A 13,242-nucleotide genomic window follows, 5' to 3' on the forward strand; every position below is an offset into this window, starting at 1 on the left:
CGCCTTCGCCCGACCTACAGCCTTCCCATTCCTGCCTCGCCCGCCCTGCTTCTGCACTCTGGGTTTCTTAATCAATGGAGGGAAAGCCGCTCTGGGGGGGACACCCGGCCTCCGAGGACGCTCCTCTACCACCTCGGGTTCCACTTCAGGCTCAGGGGGTACCTCATCTCCCTCTCCCTCGCTGCTGTCCCCGCTGCCATCTAGCTTCGATAACAGGGCTTTCAGAAGCTGCGCGATTTCGGGATCTTTCCCCTTGCGCTTCTGACTCTGGCCTTTGGGCGGCATGTTGTCTGCCGAGTTCGCGCGCGGGAAAAATTATGGGCTCGCGGCTGCGCGCCTACAGGGCCTCTCGCTCCCACTACAGGACCTCTCTCTTTCGCTAGGCCCCTACGAAGCGCCGCTACTGCCAACCCCCTCCCGCCTTTGCAGCTCGCACCAAGGCGGCAGGCACGGGGCGTCAGAGCTCGCTTGCGTATAAACAATCGCACGCTGCCGCCTGAGCAGGCCCCAGAGACGCCCAAGTAACAAGTAAAGCCTAACAAAAGCAGGGCGAACCCCGAGACCCACTCACGCACGCAGCCTCGTGAGCCCCGACCCCTTACCTGCCGCACTGGTCGCTGCTAATCACCGCCGCTCTGTCCACGAATCTGCACCGTCCTGCTCGCACTTCTCCGGGCACCGCCGTCGGTCAATCCTTCGACACCACGAGGGGAAAAGGCGCCAAATATGGGGCAGGGAAAGCTACCGGATCAGGGCCGAATAAATACGTAGCAAGTTAAGTTAAATAAAACAGGCTAACGAGCCTGGGGGTAGGGGTCCAGCAGGTGCGAGCAGGTCACGACGCAGGCGAGGAAAGAGGCCGATTGAGTTGAGACTGTGACCTAAATAGGTCACGGCCTCTGACCCCGCCCGCGCCGGAAATGCGTCACCGCTGGCCAACCGGAAGGACTTCCTCCAACCCGGTCGCCTCCCATAGGGTGGCCGACCGGCTACTCTCAACAAATGGGGTGCGTGGGCCGGGGGGCCGGCCCCTAAAGGCGGGCTCGTCTAGCCTCGCCCTTGTCAAATAGTTTGGTTTGGCACAGCAGGTCTGACAGCAGAGTAAAGGACCCGGGAGACACTAGTTATGTTAATGTGACTGCAGGTCAGTGCTTTAAATGGGCTGGTAATGTCATGTACTGAGTACCGGCACTTTTTTATTTTGAGCGGGAGAGTACCAGCACTTCTCAAGAGAAATGCTATACTTTTAATTGGAGAGTACTCGCACTTCTCATAAACAAGCAGGTACTCTGTTACAGAGTCAAAACAGAATTTCCCCTTTGGGCTATGATAACAGGAAGTACACGATCACAAGCACTGCATTCAAATCAAGTAGGAGCAAAGGAGAAAATATAAAAATTAGATTGATTCAAAAAAGTATGCAAAATGTATTCAGATATACATTAAAAACATATTCAATAATACATTGCCATTAAAAAAAAATGTTTACACAAAAATATACATCACAGGTGGGACACAAAAGAAAGGAAGATATAATTCCTATACAGCTGAGGAAGATACAATAGTCCAAACAATGCAATCTCACTCTATCACATGTATTGCTATCTTGGTTAGAGTTGTTGCTTCAAGGACTTATTGTGTCACTACTCAGTGCTATTTTTTCTCCTTTGCTCCTACTTGATTTGAATGCAGTGCTTGTGATCGTGTACTTCCTGTTATCATAGCCCAAAGGGGAAATTCCGTTTTGACAATTGTCGTATGGTACCCTACTCCTTTGGGTCTTTGGGTCCCTCTCTTTTACTAGAGACTCTGTTACAGAGTACCTGCACTTCTATTTTTCCATTTCAAGCACTGCGGCAGGCTCTCCTGACTAGAGAAACTATTAGGAGAGACTCAACACCCCAGTGAAAAGCAATGAAAGAGTTAGCAAAAAATAAAAAAGTCTTGGATCACCTGTAGACTTTGCTCTTGTTATGATGTGTATTTGCAGAGTGCACTATCATCACCCGGTGTTTGGTGCTGAGCAGGTGTGTTAGCGCAATCGAACCTACGGTTGGGATATAGAAAAAGCTAGGTTTTCCGTTTTTTGTGGAACTCCAGAAGAGATGAGGGGGCTCTTATGTGTGGTGGGAGGTCATTCCACGCTTTAGGAGCGATGTAAGAGAAGGCTTGGCCTCTGGATCTGGTTCTGTGTATGGGTGGGATGTGTGCAAGCAAGAGTCCAGTGGAGCGGCGGTGTCTGGATGGTTGGTGGAAGGGGATAAGATTGTTGGTGCCATGCATGTGTGTGTAAGGAGTTTGAACTGAGAATGTTTGTGTGTCAAGAGGCAGTGGAGCTCCCTGAGAAGCAGTGTGATGTGGGTTCTGCGCGGGAGGTTGAAGTTGAGTCTGGCTGCAGAGTTCTGGCTGGTTTGTAGTAGTCTTTTGGTGAGTTGGTTGGGGATTCCGGCGTAGAGGGTATTTCCGTAGTCCAATTTGCTGGTGATGAGGGTGTAAGTAAAGTTTTTTTCTGCTGTGACTTGGGAACCATCTGAAGATCTTCCTCAGTAACTTTAGGGTGTGGAGGCAGGATAAGGTGTGTCTTGCTGTGGGTGATGGGGGTAGTGTGGGTCCAAGGTCTGTAGGACACCTGGGGCAGTATTACACAAAGTGCCCCAAGGACACAAAAGGAGTGTGCGCCTCCTTTGCACGCTCCCAGAGCACTTTGGTATTACAGAAGGGGCCGCAGACGCATGTGCGCTCCCTTCTGTAGTACTAAAAACGCTGGCGCACATACAGCGCCAGGGCTTTCCCAAGAGGGCATTTCGTCATTTGCATGGCGGCGTGGCCCCATGCAAATCAGGGAATCTTTTTGCCTTTGTGCCCGCGCCGTATTGTAGATGCGGGCACAGAGGCTAAGAAGCTGTCAGGGGCCATCTGGACAGGGGGTAGGAGGTCCCATGGACCCCCAGACATCCCCTTGCAGGCGGGTGCAGTCATTCACTGCACCCACCTGCAAGGGGATTTCTAATCCCCCTTAAAAGGGCTGCCGCCTGCACAGTGAAACACGGAGCAACTGCTTCAAGGCCACTCCATATTGCACTTGAATGCACAAATTTGCAGCTGCCCTGGGGGTAGCTCATTCAACATAATACAGCGCACTCTTTTTGTTAGTGCCAAGAGCTCCTTTTGAAAGGCGCACTCAGTGTTAACAAGGGGAGTGCGCTGTCTCCTATAATACGGCCCCAGGTGGAGTCCCATGGCAAGGTGTTATTGCTGAAGATTACCACTTCTGTAAAGTCAGTGTTGAGCTTAAGACAGTTGAATTTCATCCAGCTTGTGATTTTGGTCATGCAGCAGTGAACTTATTTCTTGCGCTGGGGTTCTTGTCTGAGATGGACAGTATGAATTGCACGTTGTCAACGTAGGAGAGGATGTTGATGTCATGTGAACGGATGATGTCGGTCAGCGGAGTCATGTATGCATTCAAGAGGGTAGGGCTGAGGGATGAACCTTGAGGCACTCCACAGATGAGTTTGTGGGCTTCCGAAGAGCATGGTGCCAGGCTGACAGCTTGAGCTCTATTTGTCAATAAGGAGCAAAGCCCACAGAGAGCATCTCCTTGAAGGGCAATCTTTTGCAGGCAGCTGGAGAGGATGGGGTGTGAGACCGTCTCAAAAGATGCAGAAAGATTCAGGAGGAGGAGAGCTGAAGTCTCCTCTGTCCGGGATCATGCTGATGTCGTCTGAGGCGGCGATGAGAGCTGTTTCAGTACCATGGTAAGGCCTAAAGCCGGACTGTGTGGAAGCGAGGAGCTGGTGATTGATGAAGTGGTCAGTGACACATCTATGGATGTGATTCTCAAGGACCATGGCTGCATAGTATATTAGGGAGATTGTTCTGTAGTTGGCAAGTGTGGCTGGATCCGCTGCATGTTTCCAGGCATCCAGTAAGGTGGCTTAGTCGATGGAGACTTTGAGAATGGGTCCTAGAGCTTATCTGATTGGTAGGAGTCCTTTGTTCAAGGCATGATGGGGCCAGGGGTCAGAATAAGCTCTGGACTCCACGCTGGCACCTGTTTCATTCATAGTGATGGCGGGCCATGCGGTCAGGGTCCGTTCTTCGAGTTTGATTGGAAGTCAATTTACAAGGAAGACAGGACCCAGTTGAGAGTGGAGTTGCAGTATATGGAGGTAATCTTGTCACAGAAGAAATCCAAGAGTTTGTTACAGAGGTCTTGTGAGGGGTTAAGTTGCTGGAGGTGGCTTTGGGCGAGGTGAAGTGTTTTACGATGGCGAATATTTCCTTGCTGCTGTTGGTGCCTGCATGGATGCGGGCTGTGAGTGCTGCTCTTTGGTTTACAACTCTTCAAGGGGGCAGTAGAGGAGTTCAGCCTGATTTGAGACAGGCAGGTTCTGTCACTGTGTTTGATGTTCAGTGTCCGTGGAAACATTCAAAACATAAAACAGCACCTGTAAATCTTTTGGCTACGAATATATATATGTGTGTTTTAAGTGTCAGTTTGAGTTAAGGTGCAAAAAGAGTATTAAACTTCATGTACTAACACTAACAGACAGAATAACAATAATGAAATAACTGAACACAAAGCACTGATCTTTGGTGTTCAACAGAAAAGAGAATGATGTAACCCTACGGTCTTTGAACTACACAATATGAAAACCTGGATTCAAATCCCGCGTCCCCATTTGACCAAATTGTGTGATCCATGGACCATTGCGTTATTTCACTAGGTAGCATTTTCCTTACCAAACTACTTTGAGAAAACATTAAAATAGTTACGTACAAGATCTCTGTTGTACAGAAAAATCACATATACATTAATCCTTTAGATTTAATAACATAGAGAAACAGACAAACTGCCACATTTTCAGTAACTCATGTCAGCGATATCAGGGCATAAGCGTGCTCCTCAATGTTTCATATATATTTTTTTTTAAATGCTTTTAATAAATATCACTAAATTCAGTGGTACAATCGTATGTGCTTAATTTAGAAACAGAAATTTTGTAATAAATATTTTTTTTAAACTGGTAAACTCTTTATCATATTTTTTCATCACGGGTGTTGCCAATGTGATGGCTCAGTTGTGCTTTGACTCCTAGAGCCAAGCCAGACCTCTGACTCTGCTCTCCTCGAGGCTATCCTTGTCTCCCCAAAAATTTAGCGTCTCCTACCTAGGCCTGGGTTGTACACCATGCTTTTTTCATAGAGTTTGCATGGTTTTTTCCACTCCGCGTAGAGCGCGAAGTTTAAAAAAACTCAGTCTCGTGTCACAGAGTTTTCCTATCTCACGACTCGCCAACGTTAAGCAGGCGAGTGTGAGTGGGGAAAATCCAATGCTAGACCACCCCCTGGTGAGATTTCTCAAAGCGAGCGGTCGCAGCTTGTCGCTACCGCTCGCATTGAGAAAACTGCCACTCGCGTTGAGAAACCTGCTGCTCGCATTGAGGAAGCGGTCGCTTGGGTAGAACTTCTACTCGAGCAGCAGAAAGAAGCTGCGCCCTCTTGCGCTGCATGGGGTCCGGTTCGCTCTAATTTTCCAGCATGTGACAAACACCCTGCGCTAAAAATCAGAGCGAGCGGCGCAACTTACCGCACTCTGCTGCTTGTGGAACTCCACGAAGTGCGACAGAGTTTGTTTGTCAATTTGCAGGCCTACTCCTACCCCATTGGTAGGACAGCAAGAACGGCTGACTGTCTCTCTCTGTCCCTTCTCCCTAGTGTCTATCTGTCTCTTCTTTGTATGACACACCCCTCTCTTCCCTCTATGTGACCTGCCCCTCTGCCTCGTCTGTCTAGGGCCTGCCTGTCTCACCTGTGGGCGACATGTTCCTCTCTCTCTCTCTCCTCTGTCTGACAAGTCCTCCCTGCCTCTCCACTCTAGGGCCTGCCTGCGCCTCTTGTGAATGACATGTCCCTCTCTGCCTCCTTCTCTCTCTAAGGGCTCTGGCTGTCTCACGTGTGCATGACACACCCCTCTCTTCTCTCTGTGAGACAAGGCCTCTCTGGCTCTCCTCACTAGAGTCTGCCTTTCTCTTTTGTGTGTCATGGCCCCTCTCTCTCTTCTGTGGGTCATGTCCCTTCCGGTCTCTCTTTTATTTATTTTATTTTATTTTATTTATGCGTTTTTATATAGCGTGGACTTTACCCGAAGGCGTCAGAGCGCTTCACAATAGGAACAGAACATTACAAATGAACAAAAATTACAAAAGCAGACGATAAGTTACATGAGGTAAAAGTGACAATTGTGAGCAAACAAAATACATGAGGTAGCAAACAGTGCATTACAGGAGGACAGAGTGACAAGTGTGCAGGTTAAAAGAGAAAACAAAGTACAATTAGAGGTATAATACTGCAAAATATGCTAGACACAGAGGCACAAGAACAAACTCTCTAGAGTCCGCCTGTCTCTCTCTTCTGTGGGTCATGTCCCTCCCTCCCTGTCTCTCCTCTCTGGAGTTTGCTTCTCTCTCTCGTGTATGCCAGCCCCTCTCTATCCTCTGTGGGTCATCTCCCTCCGTGACATGTCCTCCTCCCCAGTGCCTGTCTCTCCCGTGTGTGACCTCTCACTCTCCCCCTCTCCCCCTCCCTGGAGCGCTGCCCCGGGCCCTGCCTGGCGGAGGGCGGGAGGAGGCGAGCAGGAAGCGGCTCAGCTTTCCAAGAGTCCGGGGGTGGGAGGAGGAGGAGAGAGGAGGAGAGAGGTGGAGAGCACCGGGGAGAGAGAGAGAGAGGGAGGAGGCGGAGTCCGAGCGCTGCAACAGGTCCAGGCTGACAAGTGGCTGCCGGGGCAGCGCCGTCCGTGCAGCCGGACCCCGAGCCCCAGGAGCCCCCGGAGACGGCCGGAGGAGCCCGCTGCCAGGGGGTCCGGAGCCCGGGCTGAGCCCCCCCGCTGCACGCGCGCGCCCCCCCAGGGCCCCCCGAAGGATCCCGGCGGTGGCCCCGGGAGCGGTATTCGGGTGCAGGCCAGGTCCAGGGGTGTCTGCGCCCCCCGGAGGCAGGCAGGGGGTGGCTCTGCGTGGCGGCCCCCGGGGGCAGCGAGGGTGCCGCCTCCCGCGCCGGTGACACCGGATCCGCATCCCCGGGTCCAGGGCGCTCCTGGAGTCCGCAGCCCAGGAGGCTCGGAGCCCGCGCGGGTCCAGGGGCTGTTGAGCCCTAGACCCCCCTGGAGGGAGTCCCTGCCCCCCAGGAAGAAGAGGGGCCAGCAGTGGGTGTCAGGCACCCCCTCCCCCCGCCGTGCTGCTGTGGGGGAGCCCCTGTCAGCCCCTCGAGGACAGGCAGACCGCATTGGGGCGCCTCACACTCCGGAGGGGAGACCGACAGCGCCTCGAGGCCGAGGCAGGCGCCTACACATGAGCTTCGTCTCCCAGGATGAATGAAGACGTGCTGCCCGCTTGGAGGAGTTCCTGCCTCCTGCGCTCGGTCCCGCTAAACTTTGTGGCGCCTGGAGACCCTCCCCAGACTGTGGTGTGCTCTTAGGGGGACCGCGTGCTTCTTCAAGACCCCTGACCTCGAACTGAACACTCCACAGAGTCCAGACCCCAAACTGATAACCCTATACTACTCCCAGGCCTCTCCTGACCCATTCATCTCCTGCTGTCTCTTCTGACGTCAGACCTTTCCTGGCTGGAAACTTTCCTTGACATCAGACCTTTCCTTACTCTCCAGACCGTGCCTGATACCCGAGGCCGTCTCTGACCTCCCCCCCCTCTTTTACCCCCCTGAGCACGCCTTTGGGTTGCCCCTGACTAGAAACCTTTACTGACCCTAGGCCTTTCCTGAACTCCATCTTCTGAATCTAGGTCCTTCCTTTGACAGACAATCAAAACCATAACTGGCCATTTCTTCACATCTTCGTTGTGTTGATTGAAAAGTGCACATTGCTTGGACTTTCCATTTGCAAAGCGGGTTGCCTGTTGAGCTGGGCTAGCCAGGCCTTGGCCATCACATTGATGCTACGTGTTGTGTTTGGGATTATAGGTGTGACCACGAGAAGCAACCGCATGGAGCGACCAAGGACCTTCTCCATTTGTACCCCTATCCAATGGAAGGCACTACTGCGCTGACGTGGCCTGCCCATCGCGCCTTGACTTGAAACTTCTGGCTTGACCTCGTCCTTGGGGCAACCATGGCGGACCACCTGGAGCTCTTGACGGAGATGCCGGCGGTTAGCCGCATGGGCACGCAGGAGCGCCTGAAGCATGCCCAGAAGCGGAGGACCCAACAGCTCAAAAAGTGGGCGCAGTTTGAGAAGGAAGCCCAGGGTAAGAAGGGCAAAGCGGGTGCTAAGAAGGCGCGGAGCAGCAAGGGAGAGCGGCGGGTCTTCTTCCCTGAAAACATCACCCTACTAGAAGCGGCTGCCCGCAACGATGTGGAAGAAGGTATGTGACTTTCAAGTGCTTGTTTGTTGTGGATTGATGTTGATATCCTATACATTTCCTTACTCAACCATAACTTCTACACACCCTACTGCACATGAGGTTCTCTGCTACCCACCTGCTACCCACATAGCCAGAGCCACCCTCTCTCTGTCTCTCGCAATAAATAAATATATATATATATATATATATATATATATATATATATATATATATATATATATATATATATATATATATATTGTTTAATGAACCACCAGGAACAGTGCAAAGATTTTCAGCGCTCTAGGCAAAACATTTTTTTTGTTTTTTTTTTTAGGGATTACCATGCCTTTTGTAGTAATTTGTCACCAACTTTAGATGGCGCTCTAAGACTGCTGCCCAAGGTCATCCTATAAAATGCTGACCCTGACTACAGTGATACTGAAACTAACCTCTGATTGGAAATCCTGTTACCCAATCACAAGAACCTTCTCCGGTGTGGGTGGGGCTAGAGATGCAATAACTGAAAGTGGGAGTGCTAGATTCAAAACTTTGAAAAGTTCTGAGTTCTGTTGGAGACAATGCAATGGCACAGTGGCATAACGCAAAATGATGGCACCCCCTAGCAGAATGTGACTAGAGCCCTGGAATCTCCCAGATCGCACAGGTAATTATTGCTCTTGGGCTCAATGGGGGGGGGGTCTAAACGGTGGTGCCCCTCCCAGGGGCCTGCTTGGGAAAACAGAGAGGCTTTTCCTATAGTTTAACTCTGTCTTATTCCATGCCATGCACACATTCTGCAAGGCATGTAATGGCATAGCTTAGAAGTGAGGGGCCCTCCAAAACAAGAGACCCTGCCCCCACCCGCACTGCGGGGGGTCTCCGTTACGCCCCTGAATGGCAAGCGCTTATAATGATAGGTTGAGCTATAGTGCGTCATATCTACCTGTGTCGTGGTAAAATTAACCTACGAGGCCCCTAACCCAGACGACATGACTTGAGCATGGCTAAAGTCCCAATCAGAGGAAATAGGAGGGGCTAAATGCAAACGAATAAAAATACTGAATCAGTGGGTACTCCTAACACCCCAGTAAATGCAGATAGGTGCACTCCACTTCTATACACATAGTTATCGGAAGAGGTTATTTGTTTTGCATATATTTTTTTTTAAGTCAGTGTTGATGTATAATGGTATATGTCATTTTACAGGGGTTTGCTGACAAATGAAAGTGGTTTTGTAGAACCTCTTCCACTGTGGGTATATGGTGCAACCTTCCACCCTTCCGTGACCATCTCTTAGAAAAATGACAGCACTTCTTTGTATGACTTAGGGAAAGTTTTTTTTATATTTCAAAAGTTTTTCAATACAGTACAGAAAGTTTTATGCGTCAGTGGAGGGAGTGAAAAGCAATAACTAAGGGAGCCCCTCATCGTCCCAGTCTGAACTCTCCCTATCACAAGAACAGGTCACTCCTGTATAGTTAGGTTCCGCTGTATCTACGTTCCAGATGTCCCTGGTAGTAGGGTAGAGAATGCTGAAATCTCTTAGATTATATAAAAGGGACCTCACCCACTGGTACCACCAGTGGCATGCTTCATCATCGGGCCCTCACCCGCTGCACCTAATGCCTGTGGATGGGCTCAGCGCTGTTTGTTAGCGGAGTCCTTATTGCTAAGGGTTCTGTGATTAAAGATGCCCGCAGGGTTCTTTATTTTGGATACCTCTGGCAAGATTAAAAACATTTAAGAGAGGACGTTAGTAGGGTATATGTTGTACCCAAACATCTTAGGGAAACGAGAGCCCACTATTACTTCTTCACAATACTCAAGGATTTACAGGAAACTGTCACACTCCTTCTGTATAGGTCTAGAAAAACTGCCAGATGCCCCCTGTGTCTTGTAGCAAAGCTATTGCCCCACACTGAGGGAGACTGTACCACAGGTACCCTGGCCTGGGGCATAGTCTGAGTACAGATGGGCCACAACAGGGAGCTGGGAAGTAGTTTAAATGCAGCCAGCCCCTCCTGTGCTTTCTCCATCACTGTTACAGGCAAGGCTATTAATGTGTCTCCGTTAATGGCCCTCTGGAGTCATTGACACATCTAAATCTGGGAGGTTAGGTGTGAAACCAGTGCAGACACGTGCCTACTGTTCTGAAGAGAAGTGCAAGCAGGCACCCTAGCAGGCAGGGGATTCATGCTGAGGTGAGCCTGAAAGAATACAGGAACTCGTCTGTAAGTGCATTGTTTTATTACATAGCGCCTGCCAACGTCATCGTGAGGCCCAAAAGCTTTCTGGGGAAGGTGGGGTCAGGTAGCATTATTTCTATAGGGCGTAATACCCCTGGTTGTGCTCTGGTTTGTATCAGGTTCCTGGGCTGGTTGGAAGGGTGGGAGTTGTATTTTGCCCGTATGAGACATTTTGGTCATTTTGATGTGTGTAGGTTTGAACAATGTGGTGGTTGCACAGTGTGTCAAGTATCACTGCGCATGAGCTGTACGGAGAGCGTGAGAATAGACGCATCATGCTGTTCTCAATTTCCGCATTTCCATTAATTTGAAAAATATCTATCGCTAGGTCTGGCTAAGGACACTTTTACCTGTCTAGAAGAACTTTATCAGTTCATATTGTATATTTCTGAAGAAATACAGAGAGAGTGCACTTTGGGTTAGCCCCCTTCAGCCATTGGCTTTCTTGTGTTTTTTGCGGCTTTCTATTGCTTTGATGGGCTGCCCAGAAAGGTCATAGCATTTCATGGATGCTTACATTGTACAATTTGTGTCTGCATTAGGTTTTGGGGATGGAACATCAAGTAGTCTTTCTAAGACTGCAGCTGGTACATCATGTATAGCTTGTCATTGAGAGCCGGTGTGTGTTCTTTAATGTATTCACTTTGTGGACAAGACATTAAAATTACTGATCTAACCTCATATCCGTTTAGGAAATGCATGATGTTTGGATGCCTTAGACTGAAAGTGCTTGTAACCAATCACCCTCGTGCCTTCATTTATTTTACTTTGCTGTAATCATAGCATGTTGTTGAATCAGTTGTTCACATAGTAAAGATGTGTGCGCACACAGACTTGCTTTAAAAATGCCACGAAAATTCTGTATTGTTGTCCTATTCTATGCTTTTTGTGTATTCCTTTTAAAGTCAACACTTAAAACATCTCATTTTTATTAACACTCTTCTTTGAGAGCACAGCTCTACCCTGCTAATGCTGCCTGTTCATCACAGGGACCCCACGCCCAGCTTCCATACTGTTGAAGCCCAAGATGTTGTTTCCTTATGGCGTTTTCTTTTTTGGACTGCAGATGCCAAACGTACAAAATCGCCCAACTATTACCGAATTCTCCCCCTGACAAAAAGTCAGACTGGCTGGATTTACCAATGCATGTTTATTTGGTGCATAAGTAGGACTTTTTTTTCTATTTCTGGGAGCTCCTGTTTTAGGAAAGGGACATGGGGCACAGGAAGTTGAAATGTTTTTTTTCCCAGGATCACACAATAGTATAAAGGTTACGCTGTGATTAGAATAGTGGGCCCACAGCTTCTCGTTTAATGTTGGACGATTTTGGCTGCTAAGGTACTCTTTGGGGTCATTTAAGTTTACGTTTTATGAAACTACCATGTTGTGATGTTATTTTCTGGGAGCTTCAGTCACAATCACCAATGCGCCTACATAACCAGAGGAGGACATTTCTTTAGCTTCAAGTATGGCTGAGTTTCCTAAGTTCATTAACAGTTCAGTGGTACTTTGATATACATTCTGCTGCTGAGCTCACCATGAAAAATGTACAAGGCCACAGGAATTATTTGGTTCTGGGGCTGCTGCGTTTTCCGCATAATTATGGATTAGCAACATTTCCATCATCTGCTGCGTAATCTGCAGATTTTAACAAAAAGAAATGTTTCCAGGACAAACAGATCAAAAGTTACTTAAAATGTGGTGACATGTCCCGTGCATTGGAAGCCCCTTCATAGAATGAGTGGTCATCTCTCAGTTGCTTATTACTGTATTTGGTAAACTGGTACTAATAAGGTGAAATCTTTGCCCAGACAATGTTGCCATGACTGAAAATGACAAAATAATGATATAATGCTATCACAAAATGTGCCGCATTACATTGCATATTTACATTTTCTCGCTGCATAATTTAGTGAACTCTCCCACATAATTGGGCCCTCCCCTGCTGCATAATTCCTGTGGCCCTGGTAATAACAAACTGGTCACTTTTCTGTTCAGAACGCACCGAGCAATTAAACATCGATAACAGTTCTTATTATCCAACTCTATTTATCGAACTTTGTAATTTGAAAGGGTTACACATAGTTTGTAGCAGTTACATTAACCCACTGAGTTGTTTTCCCAGCTATCTTCACTAATAGTGACGTTGCTCTGATACAAGAACACTGTGGCACAGAGACGGGCATATTTGGCATTTCTAAGGGTTTTGCACTAGCAGTGAGGCTTCCTCATGCTAATATTGAATGGTCTAATACATTTTTCCAAAGTAGAGAGTGGGCTCAGGTGATTGGCTGGGTACAGGGAGTGAGTGTGACAATTCACATACTGCACACCCAGGACCAACCTTTTATTAGCTTTGTGGTACTGGACAGATCCACCAGTACACTTCTCTCTGTCTCTAGGGAGGTTGTTTATCCCATATATGTGAAAATGAGCATGTTAGAACATGCTTAGTTTTAGATACTTGGGATAAAATACCCCCGTATATTATAAGGATATTGCAAGTCACTGATGAGTTCCATGACCATAAAGGGAAATAAGTCTGAAGCCCGAGTTTCTTTTAAGGTTATGGAATTCCGAGGTGACTTGCAATATCCTTATCATGAATAACAGGCTGACATGTATTCCTTATAATA

At 48.5% G+C, this 13,242-nt stretch overlaps 1 protein-coding gene across 2 annotated transcripts in view; it reads left to right on the plus strand.

Annotated features, from left to right (window-relative positions):
- Positions 1-6,696: 6,696 nt before the first annotated feature.
- PPP1R16A (protein phosphatase 1 regulatory subunit 16A) overlaps positions 6,697-13,242 on the plus strand; it is a 338,867-nt gene continuing 332,321 nt past the window's right edge. Inside the window, exon 1 of one of the 2 annotated variants that reach the window (XM_078686548.1) lies at positions 6,697-8,378. In XM_078686548.1, coding sequence (XP_078542674.1) covers positions 8,126-8,378 — 253 coding nt within the window. In that variant the 5' untranslated portion in view covers positions 6,697-8,125. The remainder of the gene's footprint in view (positions 8,379-13,242) is intronic. The other variant, XM_078686549.1, reaches the window with a different exon arrangement.

This window comes from Lissotriton helveticus, chromosome 4_1 (genome assembly GCF_964261635.1).
Source record: "Lissotriton helveticus chromosome 4_1, aLisHel1.1, whole genome shotgun sequence".
Taxonomy (NCBI): Eukaryota; Metazoa; Chordata; class Amphibia; order Caudata; family Salamandridae; genus Lissotriton; species Lissotriton helveticus.